General features: G+C 41.3%; 1 protein-coding gene across 3 annotated transcripts in view; it reads left to right on the forward strand.

The window, feature by feature from the left end:
- Window positions 1–22276, forward strand: part of slc4a4a (solute carrier family 4 member 4a) — an 83777-nt gene that overhangs the window by 22999 nt on the left and 38502 nt on the right. The window contains exons 5-8 of one of the 3 annotated variants that reach the window (XM_030059125.1): window positions 5843–5978; window positions 14991–15151; window positions 18525–18704; window positions 20486–20581. In XM_030059125.1, coding sequence (XP_029914985.1) covers window positions 5843–5978; window positions 14991–15151; window positions 18525–18704; window positions 20486–20581 — 573 coding nt within the window. The remainder of the gene's footprint in view (window positions 1–5842; window positions 5979–14990; window positions 15152–18524; window positions 18705–20485; window positions 20582–22276) is intronic. The other 2 variants (XM_030059126.1, XM_030059127.1) reach the window with 2 other exon arrangements.

Below are 22276 nucleotides of genomic sequence, written 5' to 3' on the forward strand. Positions count from 1 at the left end.
CAGGTCAACAACGCCCCCTTCCTCCCTCGCTGAATTTCTGTATGAACGGGACGATGGCAGCTGAATTTCCACCGGCTACCTGGAGAAAGGGTTCTGATCCCCTCATTCAGGCACTTTGTCAGCTGGTATTTGTTGAATTCCTATCAGCTATCACAGCAAAAACAGCAGAGCGAGATCGGCTCGGTATAATTACTGCTTCCTCAATGGCTCACCCTCAGGGTGTCACTCTGCATTCAGCCCGGGCCTCGCTCGCTCCCCGCAGCTCTGTGCACTCGCTGCCCTGCATACTGAGCGTCAGACTCACAGACAAAAACACATTTCCTGTATTCTCAGCGATCCTCTCCTGGCTTTGATCGAGGTGACGGAGAGTTACAGTGTCGCTGCGTGTACAGTCACAAACAATAAACTGGCTATTAGATTCCCTGTTGCCTTTTACTGTGGCGTGTTTTCTTTTTTTTTTTTTCCCAAAGAGGTCGGAGGAGATGGAAGGTATTTGTGTAGGATGCATGTCAAGAGTGGGACTAAGCAGGCCTTTAGTGGCAGTCACACTAAGCTTTCTGCCGGACAGCGGGCATTCTTCCTCCATCCCCTATCCCATGAGCCTCCGCTGCTGGGACAAAGTCCCCTTTGTATGCCCGTGGCTCTTGGCTACAGCACACAGAGCTTTGAAATTGCGTTTGAACGATGGGATTTTCATTTCTATCCCTTCTTTTCGTGCCTGCTCTCACCCCTCTTTGCTTTCACTCCACACTGAACCTCCACCCCCCCCCCCACCCCATACTCCCCCCACCCACCCCTCTTTCTCTTAGCAACTGCTCGAGTGGGACAGTATTGCATTGACACCAACACCCTGCTTGTTACCAGTTTGGGCTTTCACCGCGCTGCATGGATCAACTGCGCTGGTCTCTCATATTTTACACACGATTGGAAAACTTTCAATTCAGTAGTTTAAAATTCACAAAGTGTAATTTTCAAATCTCTACCTCACAGTGAGAAGTGAGATCCACAACACAGTCATGTTCATGTCATGTTACTCTGATGTCCCATGACAGTCTAATCAGGACGTGCAGCCATTAGTAACTCCCAAAACCTAACAAAAGATAAATAAGAACAACTTTAAAATCCTGAATCTGAACACCAGACCACCTTAACTCTCATCTGTGATGCTGATGTACAGTAAGGAGCTAATGTAACCACAGCTAGAGAGCCAGTGTAGGGTGGAATGACTTTTAGGACACATGCATTACATGTTTGAACTTTTATTTTCTAATCAGCTTCATAACAATGTTGTTCTGTCCAGATTCAGCCCCTGTAAGAGCCAGGAGTCAAAACCGACTGACTGACTGTCCCGACGTGCTTAATAATTAGAAAAAAACAAAATTCAAAATTTATATTTTAAAAAAAGAAAAACAGCAAAAAATATCAAGAAAATTATATTTATACACATTATAATTATATATTTGAAACTAAGTTACAGAGAAGAATAGTTTCCCTTTCTGGCTAATTTTGAGGTCATTTTTTTCTTGTTGTGTTTTTAAAATACATTTTCACGATTTTTTTGGTTTGTTTATTTCAGATCTTTTTTTTCAGGTCATTGTCTTGTAACTGTTCCAATTTATTAAATTTTTTCCCCATTTTTTTTTTTTTTTGACACAAACCAAGCCCATTGGCTGAGGTTTTAAGGCTGCACTCTGACGCCTTTAACAAGCATTTAGACGAGAAATCTGACGTGGATCCACGTTTTAAAGGCTTAACGAAGCCACACATTGATATGAGGTCGTATATATCACAACTTTTTGTGCATGCAGTCTTTTCATCATCACTGCTGAAGGTTTGTGGTTTGGTGCCAGTCACAGAGCAACATAATCCATCATAGTAAATATGAAGCCTTCATTTAATTTATTTTTCATTCTGGTGAGTTAAGTGGTTTCGTATCATGCAGTAATTACTTTACACTCTGCTTGTCGACAACCAGCTCACAGGAAGAAATGGAGGTAAAATGCCCAAAAAGTAAATGAAACCTACCAAGTAAAAACCTAAAAATCTGCAGCGTACATTGTAAAATGATGGTGAAACTGACTCTTATTTCTTTACCCCTCACGTCTGTATTCAGGGGTTGCAGCTGCGACCTGGCACCGCGGCTGTGACCCTGGCTCTGCCCTCCCATTGGCTGCATGTAATCTTAGCGGTATAGCCACTTAAGCTTGTTTTACTGTTTACTGTACTCAGTGTAAGTGGCTCGGGATGAGAGTGTCAGCTAAAAGTTTAAAATGTACATGTTAATTATTCTACCTAGGGTGTTATTAAACAGATTGGTGTGACTTAGACTAGTTGCAGCTTGTGGCGACTGATGTGTGTGTGTGTGTGTGTGTGTGTGTGTGTGTGTGTGTGTGTGGACTGTTGGTCTCCCACCCAGTAATCTTCCAGCTGCTCGTCTGGCTGCTGTTGTTGTTTTTGTGCCACAGAAAACACAATGAGAGGGAAAACTTTACGCCCTCGCCCCGTTCACCGCTGGCCAGTCATCACAGAGATATTATGAACACACACACACACACACACACACACACACACACACACTAGTCCATCTGAATTAGAAAGTGTAGTCTGCAGTTAGATATATGATAAATTGGTTTGCTGACGTAGGCCTCTAATTAGGTATAAATTATCATCTAGTCAGTGATATCATGGAGGTTGAGGTGAACTAAATCTGTAAAACCTGCAGTTAAACACTGTTTTATTTTATTTGCACATTTCATTTATAGTGGTGCAATCATGTTTTTTTTTTGTTTTGTTTTGTTTTGTTTTGTAAATTGCTTCATTTAAAAGCCTGGTGTAGCCTCGGGTTGAGTTTTATTGCACAGGAGTGTGTTTGGGACGTCCCCCCTGCTGAAAAACCACTGAGAAAATGTCATTAGCCTGGGATTCAAGGTGGAGTTTTAGTGTCTCTTGATGATCTAAATGCTGTTTCAGAGGCTTTTCTGTCCGGATGAGAGGAAAATTCAGGGGGGATAAAAACAGTCAAATTTAAAGATATTGAATATTTGCACAAAAACAGTGAGAAACGACTGTTTGATAAGACAGAAAACGTACCTGAGATAGAGTACATTTACCTGCACATCAGCACTGCGACTACTGGGGCAGTTACCTTAACATAACACAATTCTTTGGTTAAAAGTTTTAAAGGAACGTCTGCAAACAGCAGCTGTCCCGACACTTCCTCTCCTGTCTTGTCATTTCTTAACAAACTAAAAGAAATTGGACTGAAGTGTTTTCGTGTGTTGATAAATCAAAAGTCTGAGCAGAAATGTGGGTTTGTTGATCTTGTTAATCTGTTCGTGACGTGACTCCGTTCAAGGTAATCAGATCAGGGCTCTGACGTGCCGGTTTCTATAGCGGGAGTATTGCCTTAATTGGGTTAAGACTGAATTATTAGCGTGCATTTAAACATTGTCACGGTCTTGTTGTTGATGTGGTGAATCCCATTCATCTGGCATCGTAAGCAGATTAAAAGGCAAATAAACAGGTCTTATTCACACTCACATACAGACACAGTGATTGTCAAGAATCACATTTCTTTAATTTCATTTTCCTATCCCATGCAATAACAGTATTTTTTATAAATTTTCAAGTCATTTCAGTCGAAGTCAAGTGACGAGACCTTAAGGGCATGGTGTAGGATTATGGGACTTTAATGGCATCTATGCATTATCTAAATATAATTTATACTCCTTTCATAAAGATGAAACTGTGAATTTATTCTCTGCCATGTCTGTTAATATCCACTGACACAGTAGCTGGTCTCAGATACATTATGCAGCCCCCCCTCCCTCCCTCTGACTGGCGTGACACACGCAGTGCGAGTCCTGTGACGGTGACATCACCCCCGGCCGGGCACGGGCCGCTGCTCCAAGGAATCTGATCCACGGCCAAAAATGAAATGGAGGTCAGTTGGTGAAGATTGTTGGAGGCACAATGAACTTTTTTTTTTTTTTTTCCGGCTGCTGTTTGGAAACTGGGTTCGCCGCTGATCCCCATGATGTGCTTACGTCGGAGCTGGGGTGTTTCTTGAGGAGGAGCATGCAGACTTAAAAAAAAAAAAACAAAAACAAACAAACAAACAAAAACAGCTAAATTCTTGTGTAGTTTCTCTAATGTTGCAGTATTAGGGGTCTGAATCTTTCGCTGAACAGAAATTAAAATTTGAGTCACAATTCACCAGTTGGAGACTTAAGAGCAATTTTACTTTTTGGAATGATTCAAGTTTGGAAATCATGATTCCAATCATACTTTATTTGTCCCACAGGTGGAAATTCAGCCACAGGGGGAAATTCAGAACATTAATTCAGCACATGTAGCTGAAATTTATTAATAAACATGCACAATAGTGTAAAACTATCCTTCATCTGAAATGTAAAAACAAAAGGAAGATCATAGAATTACCTAATGTGAGCTATACGTCATTGGAAGTTAGGACCATTTTAACTCAGCTGACATCAAAAAATGTGGATTAAGCGCGCAATGCATCAGTGATGATGATGAGAATCAGAATTGTGTAGACTCAACTGTCAGATTTCATGGTTACTCTGCATTTTGCGTCAGTCGAGTCTACAGGATTCTCATCATTGGTCTATTGATGAGAATCATGGAGATTCAGTCTTCATATTTAATTTTACATACTGCACCTTTAAACATTCTGTATTCTAAAAACGCAAAACAATACTGATAAAAAGAAAAGTTTGAATTCATCATACTCTGCTAGATCAAAACAATGTTGGGTGATTTGACTGAAAGCACTCAGGCCAAAGTCACAGTGATTCATTCTCGTCTTTTCTTCTTGTGAACTGATGCAGCTGAAATGGCAGAATTTATAATCGTTGTGTTGATGCAACAAATGAATCATCCCGCAGCACGGACGTGAGTGAAGACCCGTTTTCTGCTCTCGTTTGCCGATGACAGAAAGGTCGTGTGTAGAGTTTTCTGCATCAAAACGGGTCCGCAATTATTCGTTGGTGGCGCAGTTGTTCCCGTTTGAAGTTCAATTAGAGCTGCGACGTGTTTGCAGAGGAAACCGTAATGATGTGTCGAGCGCAGAGAGCATGTTGGAACAGTGTCGAGGAGTGTTATTTCTATATCAGTCCCTCTGAATATCTGTGTGGCTCTTTTTTCTAGAAGCACTGATGCTTGACTAAATATTCAAATGCGAAGACAAGGGGAAGGAAAGCAAAGCCTCTCCGCTAAAGAATAGGCCAGTTTGTGGACCATTTCCTAATTGTTAATGAGGGGCTCCGGGGCAGTGTGCCAAAGCTGGAGGGCCAATGGCGAAGGCCTGTTTGAGCAGCGAGGCAGAGGGGGGGGGGCGGAGAGGGAGAGAGAGAAGGGGACACTGTCACCGAGGGGACCCCTAAACCCCCTCGGCCCCCCTCCTACCTGGTTCACAAAGTGCCGGAGCGGGCAATCGAGAACGGCTGTCACTTCCACCCGAGACTTTAATGAAGGTTTAGCTGCTGTTTTGTGGACTTCCTCTGTGTCGGGTGAGCTTGTACAGCTGAGTGATTATTACCTACACACCCGGGAACGAAACCCTGGGCCCGATTTGGAGAGCAAAGGGGGGTCAAGTAAGTTGGTAAGATGTCCAACAACAACAACCAAGAGGAGAAGGAGGAGAAGGAAGAGGACTCGGAGGAGAGAGGAGAAGAGGTCATGGTGAAAATTCCTCCTCCTCCGCCTCCTCCTGAAGGCAGCACCGACGGTCCAGAGGACGAGGGGAAGCTGCTGGCCAAACCCTTGCCGAACGGCCACCAGTGCCAACCTATGAACCGCAGTATTTTCCCTCTCTCCGCAGTCTCGCCAGCAGCTGAGAGGATCCGCTTCATTCTCGGGGAGGAGGATGATGGCCCGGCGCCCCCGCAGCTGTTCACCGAGCTGGACGAGCTGCTGTCTGTGGATGGACAGGAGATGGAGTGGAAGGAAACGGCCAGGTAAGACACTCAAACGCCACCAAGCTGAGTCCAAGGGTGGAGATTTCCTCTAAAAAGTAGATTTCCTGTGTGAAAACCCATGGATTTTTAAAGGTGCAATGCTGTTCATTAACCCTCCTCATTGACCTTTAATGAATAATTAAAAACCTGATTCCCTCCAGGGTCTTGATATTGATGAAAAGCCATCCATAAGCCATCCGAAATCAGTGTTAACTTACCTCTGGGTGTGTAAAAAAAAAAAAAAGTCCACATCTGTCAGCTCCATGTACTTATCATCATGCAAAGTTAACACCGGGAGATGTGCTGTGTCTCAGTGGCATAAAACATTGAGTGCCGTCCAGAGTTTTTTTTTTTTTTTTTTTTTTCCCACATGCCTCTCCTGTGTGGGCCACTAGTGGGACGGGACGGGATAGGATGGGATGATTGTTTATCCATCATTAGCTCTCCATGAATGAGGCTCTCACAGAGGGTGATGGGATCCCTGCACGGCAGTTTGAGGCCACAAAGAAAGCTGATTTGTTGTTCTAACCTCTGGCCAACGTGCACCTTAGCAAGTTGCAACCTTCTGCTGCTGGCTGAATTTGTTTTAAATGGTTGATTTATTTATTAGGGCCCTCGCCTCTGAAAGAGGGCCCTATTGTTATTTTTAATATTTTTTTTGAGAAGCACTACTGTAAGTCCTACTTCAGTTAACTTTTTTAGTGCTTAGTCTTGTTTTTTTTAGTTGAATATTCATGTGAACAAATGATAATCTTCTGTAACACTAGCTTTTATATTAATAGATCCTATATTTGCACAACCTCTCTCTCTCTCTCTCTCACACACACACACACACACACACACTCACACACACCTTCACAGTTAACACGAGTCGGTCATCGGACTGGTTAAGGTTTAACGTGGATGGGCTTAATGTGTTCAGGCTTAAATTCACAAGTTGACCTGCCCACCCAGCAGGGGGGCGGGGCTTCTTCTGGCTTCCAAGTCAGCCTACAACTAGCCATACATAAAAACACACCTTACACACACACACACACACACACACACCTTACATAGAATCACTGGGTTCCCTTGAATCTGAACAACAACGATCAAACAGAACGACGTCAAGCCAGGTCAAATGTCTGATATGTTAATAAATCAGTCCTCAGCAATATTTCATCGATTTTTAATCGTCCAATCTCAAAATGATAATATTTTTCGAGGAACTCATCTAATGGAGTTGGTCCTGTCTATCAGGTTGGATTTCCCAGTAATTTCTGCATATTTTCATGGTTTTAACGCAGTTAAACGTGACATCTACACTTCCTGCAGCTGTAGGTAACTAGTGTCCTGCTACTGTGTGATGGGTTTCAATACTTACTGAGGAAGCAAGCCTCATTGTCAGCCACCTGGATATTTTATGCAGTCAAAATAAATTTAAAGTCACTAAATCAGAAAATCAGAAGCTGCACAAAAAAGCTGCAAGCTGTGGCATGGCAAAAAAAAAAAAAAAAATGTTGTTTCAAGTCCTGCTTTTTTTAAGTATTTTTTCACTTGTATCACTTGTTTCTCCAGTTACATATGACTGACATAAGGTGAAATGCATCGATCCTGCATCTTTAATGTGGAACTTATTTTTCTGCAGAGATTAAGACGCGGTGCACGGGGGTCTCACCGTGTTGATGGGACCCTTTATGAATAAAAGATCTCAGAAGTGCCGGGTGGTGCTGGCTCTCTGCCAGATGCTCTGCTTTGGCAGCCGAACCGGCCAAATGAAAACCTGGCATGGAGCGATCAGCCTGGAATAACAGCCAGTTCTGTTCCCCATGACCCCGACTGTGAGGGGGAGGGCAACACAATTACATAAGTACAAATAAATCTGATGAAAATGCAGTGTTATCAGAAAGAAAATGACTAATGACCGTAATGATGAATGACTTTATTGACAATTTTGACGTGAATATTTGATATCACGTTCATTTAATCAAATGTCCGTTGAGTTCACATGACAATTCATCTCTTTTATTTTAAGAATTTCCCAGTTTGGGATCAATAAAGTAAATCTATGTATCTATCTAACTTTTCACATGCAGTTTTATCACGCTGTTTTCCAATTCACATTCATTTTTATGAAGTCTAAATTTAATAGTTTTTTTTTAAGCCTCCACCCTTTCAGAGATCATCATAAATGATAAAGTACTTAATGGCAGAAAGTAGTGATAAATGATGAAAAAACGTTTTCAACAACCCACCTATATTTTAATGAAACTGTGTTTGGATTTGACAGTTTATCATCAGAAGTTTTCTGGATTTGACTTGAGCTGTTGCTCTGAGAGGCCAGAATATTCCAGTTGGACTGAATGGGAGATTTTTTTTTCTGTGGTTCTTAAATGGAGGGTTAAAATCTTGAAATGGTAGCATTCATAAATTTTCTATCATGCTAACCAAAGTCAAGAAGGGAGGACTAGCTGACACAGATTAGGCAGCTGATTTCCTGGAGTGGATCACTGCTTAAGTTTGATATTCAAATATATTTCTTCTCAGCCCCAGGAAAGATTACAACTAATATTCACTGAGATGAAGAGTGATTGACACCAACAGTTTTACCACTAGGAAGGCCTAGTTAAGACAACAGTGGAATAAATGGAAAATGGATGTAGACACATTTTCTGGTTTATAACAAAACTGCACTGCCACAATATGAACTAAACTTTTGAACTAAATTTTTTGCGGCTTCAATAAACCTTTGTTGAGCCCAAAAAGAGAGTGCAATTAAAAATAAAAATGGCACAATGTAACGAAACTAACAATAAATGCCACATGATCAGGCTGCTCTCATTAACTATACTGTGAAACACCAGTTTCTTGCAAGCTATAGCTGCTGTGGACAAGACAAACTTTGGTTCTTCCAGCGATAATACCCTTACCTTAGCCTACCTTTGGGCAAAAATCAGTGTTTCAGAGATTATATCTAACAGCCGGCTGTCACCATGATGAACGAGTCTCGTCTCAATCCATCTGATGAGCGAGGCTGGTCAGTATCGTACCCTGAGCAGTTCAACAGCAATCTTCAATGCGGTCACAGCAATAAAGATTTCGTATCTGCTTTAGATGCCACTGGTCACCTTCCACCTGCTGCAGGGCCGCTGCTCACTTCAGGGTTAGGGTTAGGGTTAGGGTTCACCCAAACATCAGTCGCTGTTGCTATCAGCGGCTCAGTCTCTCTCTCAGCTCAGTCACAAACCACAAGCGTCCACAGCCATCTATCAGTTTAAAGACTTGACTGTGAAGCGAAGACAAACCTGGGACGCTGCAGGTTCAGCTAACAGCCTGGTGGCACGGTTCATGGACTTGGAGAGGATGAGCAGCCAGGGCTTAGCATTATCTGTGGATACTCCCTATTGGCTAGGCATTCAAGCCATTTCCCTCCCAACGCTAATACCCTGGCCTGTAACAAGCACATAACCAGGAGTGGAAGTAACTAATTGCATTAAGCTCTGTTACTGTAAGTGAGTTGCTTTAGTGCAGTTGTAGCTTATTTTAAATTCAATACTTGCACCTACTTGTACTTTTTGCTGAAGTATTGCTCTGAGTTACATTTTAATCACGTCCATTACAGAGTGTAAATTTTGCAGATTCCCCATAAGCATCAGAAGGCGGATTATTTGTGAATTGCGGAGACAGTGATTAGTACAGAATCTAGTTGAACTCTGTCTTTTTAGAGTTGATGGAAAACATCACATGAAACACTCCTCTCTGAAGAATCTTAGCAACTTTTCTGTTATTACATTTTAAATAAGCCACTTTTACTTTTATTTAAGTAGATATGAATATGATGTTTCACTTCAATTTCCATCTCATGTCAGGGATCCATGAGTATTGTCAGAGTTAACAGTCGTCCTCATCAAACCTTCGGATCTGTCCTCCAAAAAGTAGCTGGGCCCAAGAAGTAGCTGGTGGTTTTATTGCCTGTACTTGCAGTGACTTTTCCAGAAACACACGTAATGTCGGTTATCACAGACTCTCAGCCTGCTGGATTTGGCCTGACAGAGAAACTCAGACGAGACAATCTAGTCATTCATCTATTGTCTCGGTTCCCAAAGAGAAACCTGGTACTTCAGGCTGATTGAGAGATAACCTCTTCTTTACATTTGCAGAGCACGACTACTTTTGCTTCTCCTCCCAGGTTGGTGCCATACCTGGGAAGATAAAGTCAGCAGGCTTTAAAATGTCAGTCCTGCACGGTGTCACCTTGTATCATGAGTATCATGCACCTTGTTACGCCCTGTAAATGTGTTAATGAGTGTAAATGGTCCTCACTTCAACTGACCTTCTGTTTTGTGTGGTTTTAATGACTCATTTTAGACTTCATGATGCTGAACAAATACCTATATATAGCAAATACCTAACAAATATCTAAAGATATAGCTGTTCAGTTTCATAATCTTAAGATTTTAATGTCTTTTAGGAGGCTTTGAAGTGTTAAAAGCAGTTCATTTCAATTAAAAGCAACATATTTTCTTATGCTCTTTGTACCTGAGCGTAGAAAATACCTCAGGCAGGCTTTTGATGTAGCTACCGTTCAAATACAGTGGTGCTATTTCTAGCTCCTTGCATTTCCAAATATGCAGATGCAGCTCTGTTTTCCCAAGGTAGGTAGTATGTGTTGATGGATTTATTTTGGAAGAAAGACCGTCCCGATCTTTGGACTTTGTTTCTCCGCTTGTCCCTTTCACAGAATCATAACATGCACACAATTTACAAGAAGGAACAGAGTCAAGGCAGCTATTATTGGCCTATCTGGAAAGGGAAGGGCTTGAGATCCCTTTGAGACTTTAGCGAGAATGGACCTGTTGGGTTTTGCATGAATCAAACCTGCAGTGGAATAACCTTTTAACTGCCAGACCACCATGGATTACTTCGACATCATCACAGAACCACAAGAGGCAGCTGATGAAATCTCAGGTTGTTACTGTCAACCCTAAAGAAAAGTAATTGTTTCGGATCCAAGTTGTGATTTTTCTCAGCAGACAGATGGACTTACGCTCAGCACTGTGCATCTTCACTCGTTTGTGCGCCTCCTGGCCTCCCTCTTAGCACCCGTGCTCTTGGGAGTTTTATGGATGAGGGCTTTTAAGATCGATTACCATTTGCCTGTCTCCTACAAAGCACTTTCACAAATGGCTTCTGATGACACTGTTGGACATACAGACTCGAACCCGTGGGTCTTCAGCTGCACAGAGTGCTGGTCAAAGAAACTGTGACCACGGGCAACTCTCTGAGAGGCTGGGTTTCAGTTTTCCAGGGAATATCAGGTTATTGAAGGAGAACGAACACTTAGAGCCCCTAGTGCCGCTGGCTTTGGAGTGAGTTCATCAGCTGGGTTTTAAACAGGATGGCATGTTTTGGCTTGCACAGAAAATACATGCATATAAATCAATAAATAGGCAAAGGCAGCCTGATTCCCCAGTTTCCTGTTTTTGACACAAGTCATACTGATTTGGCCCAGCAGACGTAAATGATCCCAGGACAGATGAAGTGAAGTGATGATGGTCCACATTTCTACCACAGCTGAGAGAATGGGAAGTTTCACACTAAAAAAAGGCAAAATGAGATTAGTTCACTTGCCTGTGCTATGAAGATTTTACTGAAGGTTTATCTTTTGAGCTAAAATGATGCTGGATTCTCTCCACCCCTCAGAGGTAATTTAGTACTTTTGGTCATAGGCACTAATTCACCAGTGCAAGGTCTCCAGACTTGAACTCTAGGCTAAGCTGTCAAATTTACATCGCCGACTGCTGTGAACTGACTCTACTGAAAGCAGTGATCTCTTTGAAATTTATGGAAATCACAGCAAAATGTGGTTCTAATTCGTCCTAGTGTGACCACAACCTTACGGGTAGCCTCACTGTCAGTGAATGAATCTCTTGATTGGATGAGGGATACTAGGTATTGCCTGTACACCGGTGTGGTTCCAAAGATAATTAAGCAGTTGACACCCAGTCAAGCTTAGAGCTGTGTAGGCAGATCCAGGAGTCCGTTATTTGGCTAGCATTGTTTTGCAGATGGTTGGGACAAGTTCAGCAGGAGCTTCAGTGATAAAGATCGCTTACCTTGTTGATGTTTGCGGAGGGATGTTGGTCCTGGTAATGCTGAGATGGAAATCTGAGGGAAGAACTTCACCAAGATGAAACTGTAGCACATAAACGTCAGTAGTGATGGGAAAGGGATAATATGATAGGGATTGCAGTAGATAAACTCCTTACTACGTCTTGGTATGCACACTTGCAAGTGAAATGCAGCATCAAAAAGTCATATATTCAGCGAAGTCATCTTTCACCCCTTTGGCTCTGTATTCATGAAGCAAATGAATGCATATTTGGCTTAGGCATGAGTGCTTGTATCCCTACACAAAAGAGTGCTTGTGGCCTTGTGGCATGGGGTGCATTTGCCTGGTATTGTGTAGGTCCACCCAACCTCAGAGGGCAGTGGAAAATGACATTAGACACAAAGCCATTCTCATGTTCATCCTATGGGGCAGCATTTCTGTCCTGAGGCACAGGGCTCCTCCAGGACGGCATTGTTCCTGTCCATGGGACATGAGCGGTCACATGATGGTTTAATGACCATAAAAACAATATAAGACATTTTTCTGGGTTGGTGCCTGCAGCAGGGTTTTCCACCACCATCATCCAAATGTCAAATTGTCTTTTCCAAAATCTGTCAAGAGTCTGTCAAGAGTCAGTCAAGGCCTACTGAAGCTGCTCTGGGGGTTTATGGTCATCTAAGGCTATATTAAGACCCTATATTTTGGCTGTAATAGTAAATATTCACAGTGGCAGACTTAAATCTGTATATATAAAAGGAGAATGCATGACTTTATTGAATAGATCCTCACTAACCACACATTATTGATGTGCGGTGAATTCTCCAGAGGACTTCTTTGATGGTGCCAGTTGTTGCACTGAGACGTGCGACACATGCACAAAGCTCCTGTATAACATGACACATGCGCTGCTTTCATGACACCGGACGTTTGTTCGCTTTGCCAACCCTGCAAAAGGCAACCCTTTGTTCAGGCAACATGTGTTTTATTGAATTGTGGGGACTTTTACTTAAGCCTGCAATTTGAATGGTGGCTCAGTTGCCTGGTTACACCGGTGTTTCCCAAAAGCAAATTGATTAGTACTTATAATAGGTCAAAAATGATAAGCAACACCACGCACTGTATCTTGACTACACGGGTATTTGTATTTGCTCTCCTATCTGTCCTGCACCGAATCCCAATGAGGCTCAATTTGAGGAAGACAGGGTCTTTTTTCAGATTTAGAAACTGACTTTAGGTAACATTATTATCTGAATATATATGTATAACAGTTAGTCAGTGCAACTAAGGGCCTTTTTTTGGTTTGACGACACCAACTTGCATGCTGGAAATCAATACAGTGAGAATTTTGCTTGCAGAAACCCAACAGGGAACAATAACATAATTTATCTTTCTTTTGTTATTTCTTCCTTTTCTTTGGGCTAAGGTGAGTTTAAACTGTAAAGAGTCATCGCCATGGACTGGATGATGAGAACCATGCAGGCTCAGTCATCAAATTTTATACTTATTCCACTGTATATGATGGTTGAGTCTAAGGGGTTCTCACTCCAAAGCAATTTTTCATAATGTACCTACAAAAACACCAGATATTGGCACACAAATTACCTGCTTGAAAGACTGTTTGGCATATATACAGTATTTTGTTGTGTGCTGTTTTTTTTTTTTTTTTTTTTTTTTTTTCCAGGGAGTCACAAATTAAGGGTCTGGTGAGATAGAGCATTCAAGCTTTGTCACAAACATGAGGTCTAAAAAAATAAAAAATTTAATATGCATTTAGTTTCAACAGTGTCATTTTGGCACTGCACTTAATTGTCGTTAGTCCTATGAATTCAAATATGTAAATTTTTTTTGTATTTTTGTATTTAAGCAGGACTTACATGTCGCCATGAGGAAATGAGAAGTGAACTTCAATATGATGTTCCTAGACAGTCGGTGCAGCCAATAACAGCTGAGTTATTCAAACCTACTGGCCGAGTGCTCCAGTTGGAAGAGGTGGTGATGGCGTGCGACCTATTTGTTTTGTCTTTTGTTTTCAGCTTTTCGTTTTCTGGCTGAACTCCCTGTTTTTTTGTTAGTTTGTTTAATTTTTGTCTCGCAACCATGGTGGGTGTCTTATTGAAAACCTACTTTAGTTGCTGTGCGAAAGGCCATGTGAGTCCAGACGCCTTCTCATCGGTCTGCTGATGGGTTTCTATGCCATTGTTTGATTAGGGATTATATAACACACATGGGATTAAATCCACCTACTTGACACATAGCTCCCTTACTGTTAGTTGTAGAAATCCACAGAATATGAAAATATAATAAGACATTTTTACATCAAAGCCAGCATCTACTACATCATTCACAAGTGATGTTGGCTACTATACTGATCTCTTAACATGCTGATATGTCGGCCGATTGGGTAGATTTAACACCTTGTAGCCTGTTATCCTCTACAGTCACCAGATTATGGTGCAGTAACATTAGTTTCTGTGCACGTGTGCTTATAAAAGCATCTCACCAAGCAGTACACCACACCGAAACAACATGGAATATAATTTATGAGGGTGAAATGTCTGTCAGTAACATCAAAAGCTATGAAAAAAAATTCTGTATTTGTTGGATTGACAGGCTTTTAGGCAATCGATAACATCTTGGTTGTGATCTATATCTTGGATTTCTATAATTAGAGGATTAGCTTTTTCTTCTAGCTGTAACTAATGCAGATAGGTTTAACTTAAAATTTAATGGCAGTGATAAAGGATTAAAGAAAAATTAATATGAATAATGCCTTTTGGTGTAAGCTGGAGAATTGTTCAGCATTAGGAGTGGTTTGTGCTTTCCGGCTGCCTTTTTAGTTTGTTAATTATCACCTGGAGTAGCGACTAATTTTGCGTTTGAAAGCTGTTGAATTCTTCCCTCCTCCTTTTCCACCCATCCAGGTGGATCAAGTTTGAGGAGAAGGTAGAGAAAGGCGGCGAGCGCTGGAGTAAACCTCATGTGGCGACGCTGTCCCTGCACAGCCTCTTTGAGCTGCGGACGTGCATCGAGAAAGGCACCATCATGCTGGACTTGGAAGCTTCCACTCTGCCACAGGTTGTCGGTAAGTCCGCTCATCAGCACACACAAAAAACATGATTTCATAGTTGATAGGGCTAAAGTTGTTTCAGAAATCATTATGACTGGACTTATAAAGTGTAAAACAACATTTTAAAGTGTAGCTGTAATCTCTGCATTGGTGCTGCTCTGCCCATTTTTCTGGATTTTACTGACACAACTTTGCAAGCGTGTCTCAGCAGTTGATAATACAAAAACTGATGGATAATTCATTGTAATGTTACATCACAGTATTACATTATCTGGTGACTCATAGTGGTAGTTAACTATTTTCAGCAGAGGATGATGATGATGATGTCATTGTAATATTTACTAGTAATGTAACAATTGTTAACATAAAGAAGACTGGAGTCACTCAAGTTATTACATTACCAGACAGTATTATTACATTATAAACTGGAATCATGCCATACTTCTCATGAAATAATAATCAGTGGTAATCACATTATTTACAATATCCAGCAACTTAGTAGAGGGCAACTTAGAATACATTTTATTTCATGAAAGATAAAATAAAATAGGTTTTGACCCATTTAAATAGATGTTTCATTATGTTTACACATTTCATTACATTAGCCATATTATACCATCAGTTGCAACAGGGTCTAATAAGTGAACTAGTGCATTAACTAATGCAGCCATTGTGGCTGTGATTACAGTGACACTGATAAGATTGACTCCCAAGGGGGTGGCAATGAACTTGAAGATCTGTTTTTGGACATTTATCAGCACGTTTGTCTTCAATGCATCCTTGCACAGGTCCATTGTATTGATATTTAGCAAAAGCAAAAGTTAGATAACAGCTTGTATCTAGGGATGCTGTTTTTTCAGGGTTGATGTTACAGAGTATGAAACTTTAAAGTACCCACTGACATCGAGTATTCATTTGATCCCTTACTTTCACTGAACAGTCGCTGCAGAATTGGACTTTTAGTTTGGAGTTATGTGCCAAAATAATTGACATACAGTCCCTCTTTGTCTCACCATTTGAGGAATACAGGTTCCTGTGTGTCAAAATCAAGAAAATCAAGACATTTTGTTGTTAATTGTGACTTGTTACTCAGGGCTTTTGGTGTCTGATATTAGTCTTAGTAACATCTCTAGTATGATGTTCCAGTTGAGCTCCATATCAGCCCCAGTACTGATACAGATATCAGTGTTGTTGCATGTCTACATGTATGTTAAGTGACTCTTTGGATTGGACTTAGTTAATTTTCAGGGACTGCTTTACATTACAAGGCACAGGTGAAACAATTACAGGCCAAGACGGACTAAAGCATAATGTCGCTGTCTGGCTGGATCCATGCGGTCATCCCTTCTTTTTCCACTCTTATCTGCTCCATATGAACAGGAGAATCAGAAAACGCAGAAGAGCATTTTTATCTGCTCAAGTCAGTATATTTGACTGTAGCGTGATGCCTGAACACACACACACACACAGCCTTCCCTGCCGGACACAACAAACGAGGACTGGTCTGCTCGCTTTATTTTTAACTGTACCCGATGGGACAGTGTACTGTATGGAGAGCAGGTCTAGTGCTTTTGCACAATGGGCCAGTGTTGGGCACAGCATTACGGATGGATGCATTTCACACACAAGGCTCAGAGCTTCCCTTCCTCCCCTCTTTTGTGAACAGCAGTCACGGCCAGAGCACATCACTAGATAGAGGGTCAGCCTATAGACGGGGACACCGCCGGACTTAAAAGCTCGCTCGCACAACGGCCACAGAGGAACTTCCGAATTTGAAGCAAGGCCGCCCTGTTCCGTCGCTCTGATATGATTATCTCTCGTTGCCTTTTCGATCTCATGCCACCACCTCGCCGTTTTTCTCCGCATGAGGGAACATGAGGAAGCGTTACCACTTGCGGTGATTAATGTGAAGTAATTGGCTGCGCTGCGCGGGCCGTGCAGGCCGAGCCGAGCCGGGCTTCTTGCTTCGAGCCTGGCCGACTTGAATGACGGGCCATTAACAGCGCTGCCACTCCACTGTAAAGAGAGAGATTCCCCGAGGCGGCCAACTCTCAGCATTCAGGCTTCTGACCTTGTTTTCAAAAATAGACCTTTTGATTGAGCCGTTTTGTGTTGTCATGGAAGAGGCGACTCACGTGCAGGAGCGTCACAGCGTTTAATTTGCTGATTGAGTCCTTAAAAGTATGAGAAGGCGTTTTATAAGTTGTTCCTAAATTAAGGCTGTGGGAGAGCATCTCTAAAATCTTTAGATCATAGTGCAAAATTTACTTTCAATAAACAAAGAATATTACTGATTTTAATGACCTCTGAGACAGTTTTGGCTTGAACACAGTCTCAGAAAAGTTCATGAAATTACAAAATAAACTATTTTTTTCATTTCAGTGAGTCTTAAACACAGGTAGAAAGCAACTAAGTACATTCACTCATGAACTGTATGAACTGTACTTGAATACATTTTTGTTCTGGGACTTAAGTGTTTCCATTCAGTGTGACTTTCTATATCTATATCTATATCTATATCTATATCTATCTATCTATCCACCCATCCATCCATCCATCCATCTATCCATCTATCCACATCTACAGATATAGATATAGATATAGATATATATTTAGATATCTATATAGATATAGATAGATATATAGATATACATAGATATATATATAGATAGATAGATAGATAGATAGATTTTTATTGTCATTGCACAATCATATATGTATAATAATGCAACAAAATTAGGGCTCTAGTTTTCCTGTACTACATTTCAGAGGGAAATCTTGTATTTTTTCCTGCACGGCATTTATCTGACGGCTACAGTCACTAGTTACTTTGCAGAAGAAGCCAAGACATGTATTTCAAACACACGATACACTGTGTAAATAAGGCAGCTTTGGAGCTGCTGTAAGGTTTATTTTTTCACTTTGACTGAGCTAGGCTAACGACTCCCATAGACTTTAAGTCTTTATGCTAAGCTAACACCAAATGCTACCCATAGGAACCAAACCAGTGGATGTTCAGAGGTGAAAATGATATTGAACCTCTTTTCTCAGTCAGGGTAAGTCAGAAAAAGGGGATTTTCCCCAAAACGCCAGAGTATTCCTTTAAAATAACCGAAGCACCAGGAAGGGACTTTTGGCCGTTTGTCCTAAATTATTGATCATCACTATCCTTTAAGTAACATTTTGAATACAGGGTTTTTACTTTTAATGAAGTATTTTTCCATTATGGCTTTGTGCCTTTTACTTAACTAAAGGTTTTGAGAGGTTTTTCCTCTACTTGTCCTGGATACAGTCCAAAATGAAAAGCTCTCTTCTGTTTTTTCACAACTGTCATCTTTCCCTCTCTTTTTCTCTCTTTCCCCTCTCTCTGTTCCCTCCGTGTCTTCAGAGCTGATCACTGACAACCAGATTGAGATCGGGCAGCTGAAAGCGGAGCTGAAGGACAAGGTGATGTACACGCTGCTGCGCAAACATCGCCACCAGACCAAGAAGTCCAACCTGCGCTCCCTGGCCGACATCGGCAAGACGGTCTCCAGTGCAAGTAGGCTGTTTTCCAACCAGGAGAACGGTAATACAGATGCCAGTTTGGTGCAGTCTTTTTTGAAAAAATATTTATTTAAAAAACCCCAGATATTTTCTTTGGATTTTTGATCAGCAGTAATGAGTTTTGTGGACACTAGTAGACCAAAATTAGTACCAAATTTTCCTTAAAACATCCTTATTAGACACCGAATTGAAACTTTGTGGAGTGTAGCGACATCAGCCATCGCATGTGAAGTTTTATGCATTTGAGTTCGTCTAAGTACATCCCTGGTATTTTACTCTATCATACCTACTGTCCCTGAATTGGCTGATATCAGGGAAAGAAGCACAAAACAGCGGCACAGTAGCGGCACATGGCTCACTAATCCTGTCACGCTCTTAGAGAAACTAAAGTCCATAAACACCTTGTGCCTGTTTGTGTTCATCACAGAGGTTTTGTGTTATAACTGTCACAAAGCACTTCTAATGGACTAACTTCACTAACCACACTGAGAAAGTTCACTTGAGGTGTGAATTATTTAACTCGGATTCAGGAGATAAGTTAGCAAACGGCGAAAGTCGGAATGACTCATTATTTTAATGGATTATAACAAACACACCGCTTCAGGCGATCGTGTTCAGCACTGATGATTCATGATGTTTATGTGATTTGGTGTTCACTGTCTTATAAATAACTTAATTTTTACTGAATCTGTGAAAATTAATTTTTGGAATGTAACACTTCTTTTCTCACAGGACGGGCTGTCACTTTTTCTCCACTGAAAATGAGTTCAAAACACTACAATGTGACTCAAATTCATGGAACCTCCTCCAAATAAGAAAATAATATAATAATAAAATAGTGTCTGTTTATTAACCACGGATACTCGCTGACTGTAGCTTCTGCCACATGAAACTGGCCTGACAACAGATGGTAATGCAGCCTGCAAATGTTCAGTTTGTGGCAAAAAAAAAAAAAGAAAAAAGACATAAATTAAATAATGAGGCTGAATTAAAAGTAAAAGTAAAAAAAAGGTTTTCACTGTGCACACGACAAATTCTGATCCGTGAATTCCTCTCAAACTGTCAGATTTTAAATCATTTCCAGTCTCAAAAAAAGTGACAGTCCCATCACACAGTCTCATGTCTGTTTGACTTTCTAGAGAAGTTTTATAGCACATCTACTGTAAATCTACTTTCACGCTCACACACTGAGCGAGCAGACGTTTAACTGTGTGTTTATTTGGTGATTAATCTGTTACCAACCATGGGTTTTTGGAAAAGGAGATTATTTATTAGCAGCGATATCAGATTTATAAAACTGACAGTTTAATGACTCCGTTCATGAGCCTCCTTTGTCGCACACCGGTCAAAGGGAGACACGGCACATTGGAAATTTCCGATATAAAAGCTGCAGCTCCTTATCAACATTTTGAGATAAAGAGCTTTACTGACAGCAATTAATTGGTGACAACTTTGCAAGGCTAAAGTACATCAACAGACTTTGAAAGGATGATTATAAAATGTGTTTATTAAACAAAGCCACATTGTGTCCATTGACCCATGGTGTGTGGCTGCCGATCTTAACGGTGCCACTCGTCTCACTTCACTTTCACACCTTTCAGCTCACGAAAATACCTAGAAATCATGTTTTCGCTGCTCTCGAGTGAGAGCCACATGATTTGATCTGCCTAACAACCTCTTGCTTTGGCTTAATTTGCCTGTCTGTCAACATTTTCCTGTCTTCTCTCCCCCTTCCACCTGTTTTTTGTCCTTGCTTTCCTTCCGGGGCGTTGGGGTTTCATATCTTACCACCGCTACTAAAAGCCCGCAGTCCTCTTGAGAACTCTTTGACTTGCCTGTCGGGTCGAATCTCGATGGAGGACTTGCATACCCAAAGGAGTACCAGCATGGACTGGCTTAGTAAGTTCACCGGAGCTCAAGGGCTGCGTTCACACCGCAGGCGTTCATTGCTCAGGCCCGAATTGCGACTCATTTCTTGTTTTGACCACATTTCAGTTTCAGTCGGCTAGTCTGCTCTCTTTCTATCGTTGTGTCTAGTCCCCTGTGCGGCTCGGACAAGCTGCCGAGTACAAATACAAGTTGCACGTCAGAATCTCATTTTGCACCATTTTTCCATTTGGCCCAGATTGGAGGCTTTTTGCTTTTTTGCGGTTGAGGCTGATTGTAAAACATCAGGTCATGTGAGGGGAAAAACCCGCCTGCAGTGTGAACGCAGCCTCAGACTGTAGCTGCCAGCAGAGCCACCAGCTCGTAGCGTAGCCAACATATCATTAAGACCCCATGCATTCAGCTTTATGGCAGAGCTGGGATGGGGCATGCATTGCCAATACACTGTTTTTAATAAAGCCAACCATCCCCCTAAACACAACAGATTCATTCTGATGTGCTGTAGGATAGTGTTGTCATGTAGCTTTTCCAGTAGTGTCCCTTTTTCCATTAAACATTGTCTGTCAATTCATTTCTTTCTTGTTTTTGTAGATTTTTTCCTCCTCTATTTTGCAACAGTAATTGGCCAAGACCAGATATTTGATCTTAAACTTAAGCTGATTTGTTTCTCCTTTAGTCACTTATCCATTCAAAATGAGCATTTTTTTTAAGAGGTTTTTTTCTAAATGTGCAGACATACTGTGTAAATCCAGAAATTTACCATTTTTATTGGCTGCATCACACTGACAACAATGTTATTACCCACAATGCTCCATGGGCAGAGGTAGCAACCCGTTGGAAAGAGTACAGTGGCATCAGAGTTTGCTCCTCTCCTCATATTTTTTTTTACCGCTGGATGTCCCGAGGTCACAGCCTGCTGACACAAACTGTCCGTCACACCTCGAGGTTTTTAAATCCCAATTTGAGACCAAAAGTCAGTCAGTCTGTCCAGTCAGAATCTGTGTTTTCTGTACCTGATTTATCAAAGGCACCATCAGTACCTCAGATTTCCATAAGAAGCGACACACACAAGTCAGATGTACCTAATATTAAAACTCCCGATGGATGTTATAGATTAAGAGTGGATGCATACACAGAAATCTTATCGAAACAGTTAAGCACCCCAGCTGCAATCCCAGCTCACCTGTCAAGATGATCGGACACTGTGAAGATGTGTCACTTTGATCTCTGAATGGGACGAACTCATTGAAGCTGCACTCTGGAGCCTTCAGAAAGCTGGAGGTTCTCTCTGCCAATGAGGAAAAATACAGCGGAATGGCCCTTTAAGATGGCAATCCAAGCAAACAGCTCAATCCCAAGGTTTAACAGGGAATACAGTGACACATACACTGTAAACGCCACATAGCGTTACTTTAAACCTGTTTATAATCCCGAGAATACACTTAACTTTCATTTAAATCTATTAAAATAGGGGTGGGGTAAATTATTAAACATATAAGCTGTACATGCAGTTCCTAACGTTCAGTGTTTACCATCAAACAAATATGACAATATGATAATTTGTAGGTGCTGGAGGTTGTAATTATGATCTACCAGCTGGGAATTTGTTCCTTAAGACTTTAAATGTAACATTATGTAATCCTTATCGATTTAAGAGTTCAAAATAATATTTAATATTCTGTTTATTCAGTTACTGTCCTGCTCCAT

This window comes from Myripristis murdjan, chromosome 9 (assembly GCF_902150065.1).
Source record: "Myripristis murdjan chromosome 9, fMyrMur1.1, whole genome shotgun sequence".
Classification (NCBI taxonomy): Eukaryota; Metazoa; Chordata; class Actinopteri; order Holocentriformes; family Holocentridae; genus Myripristis; species Myripristis murdjan.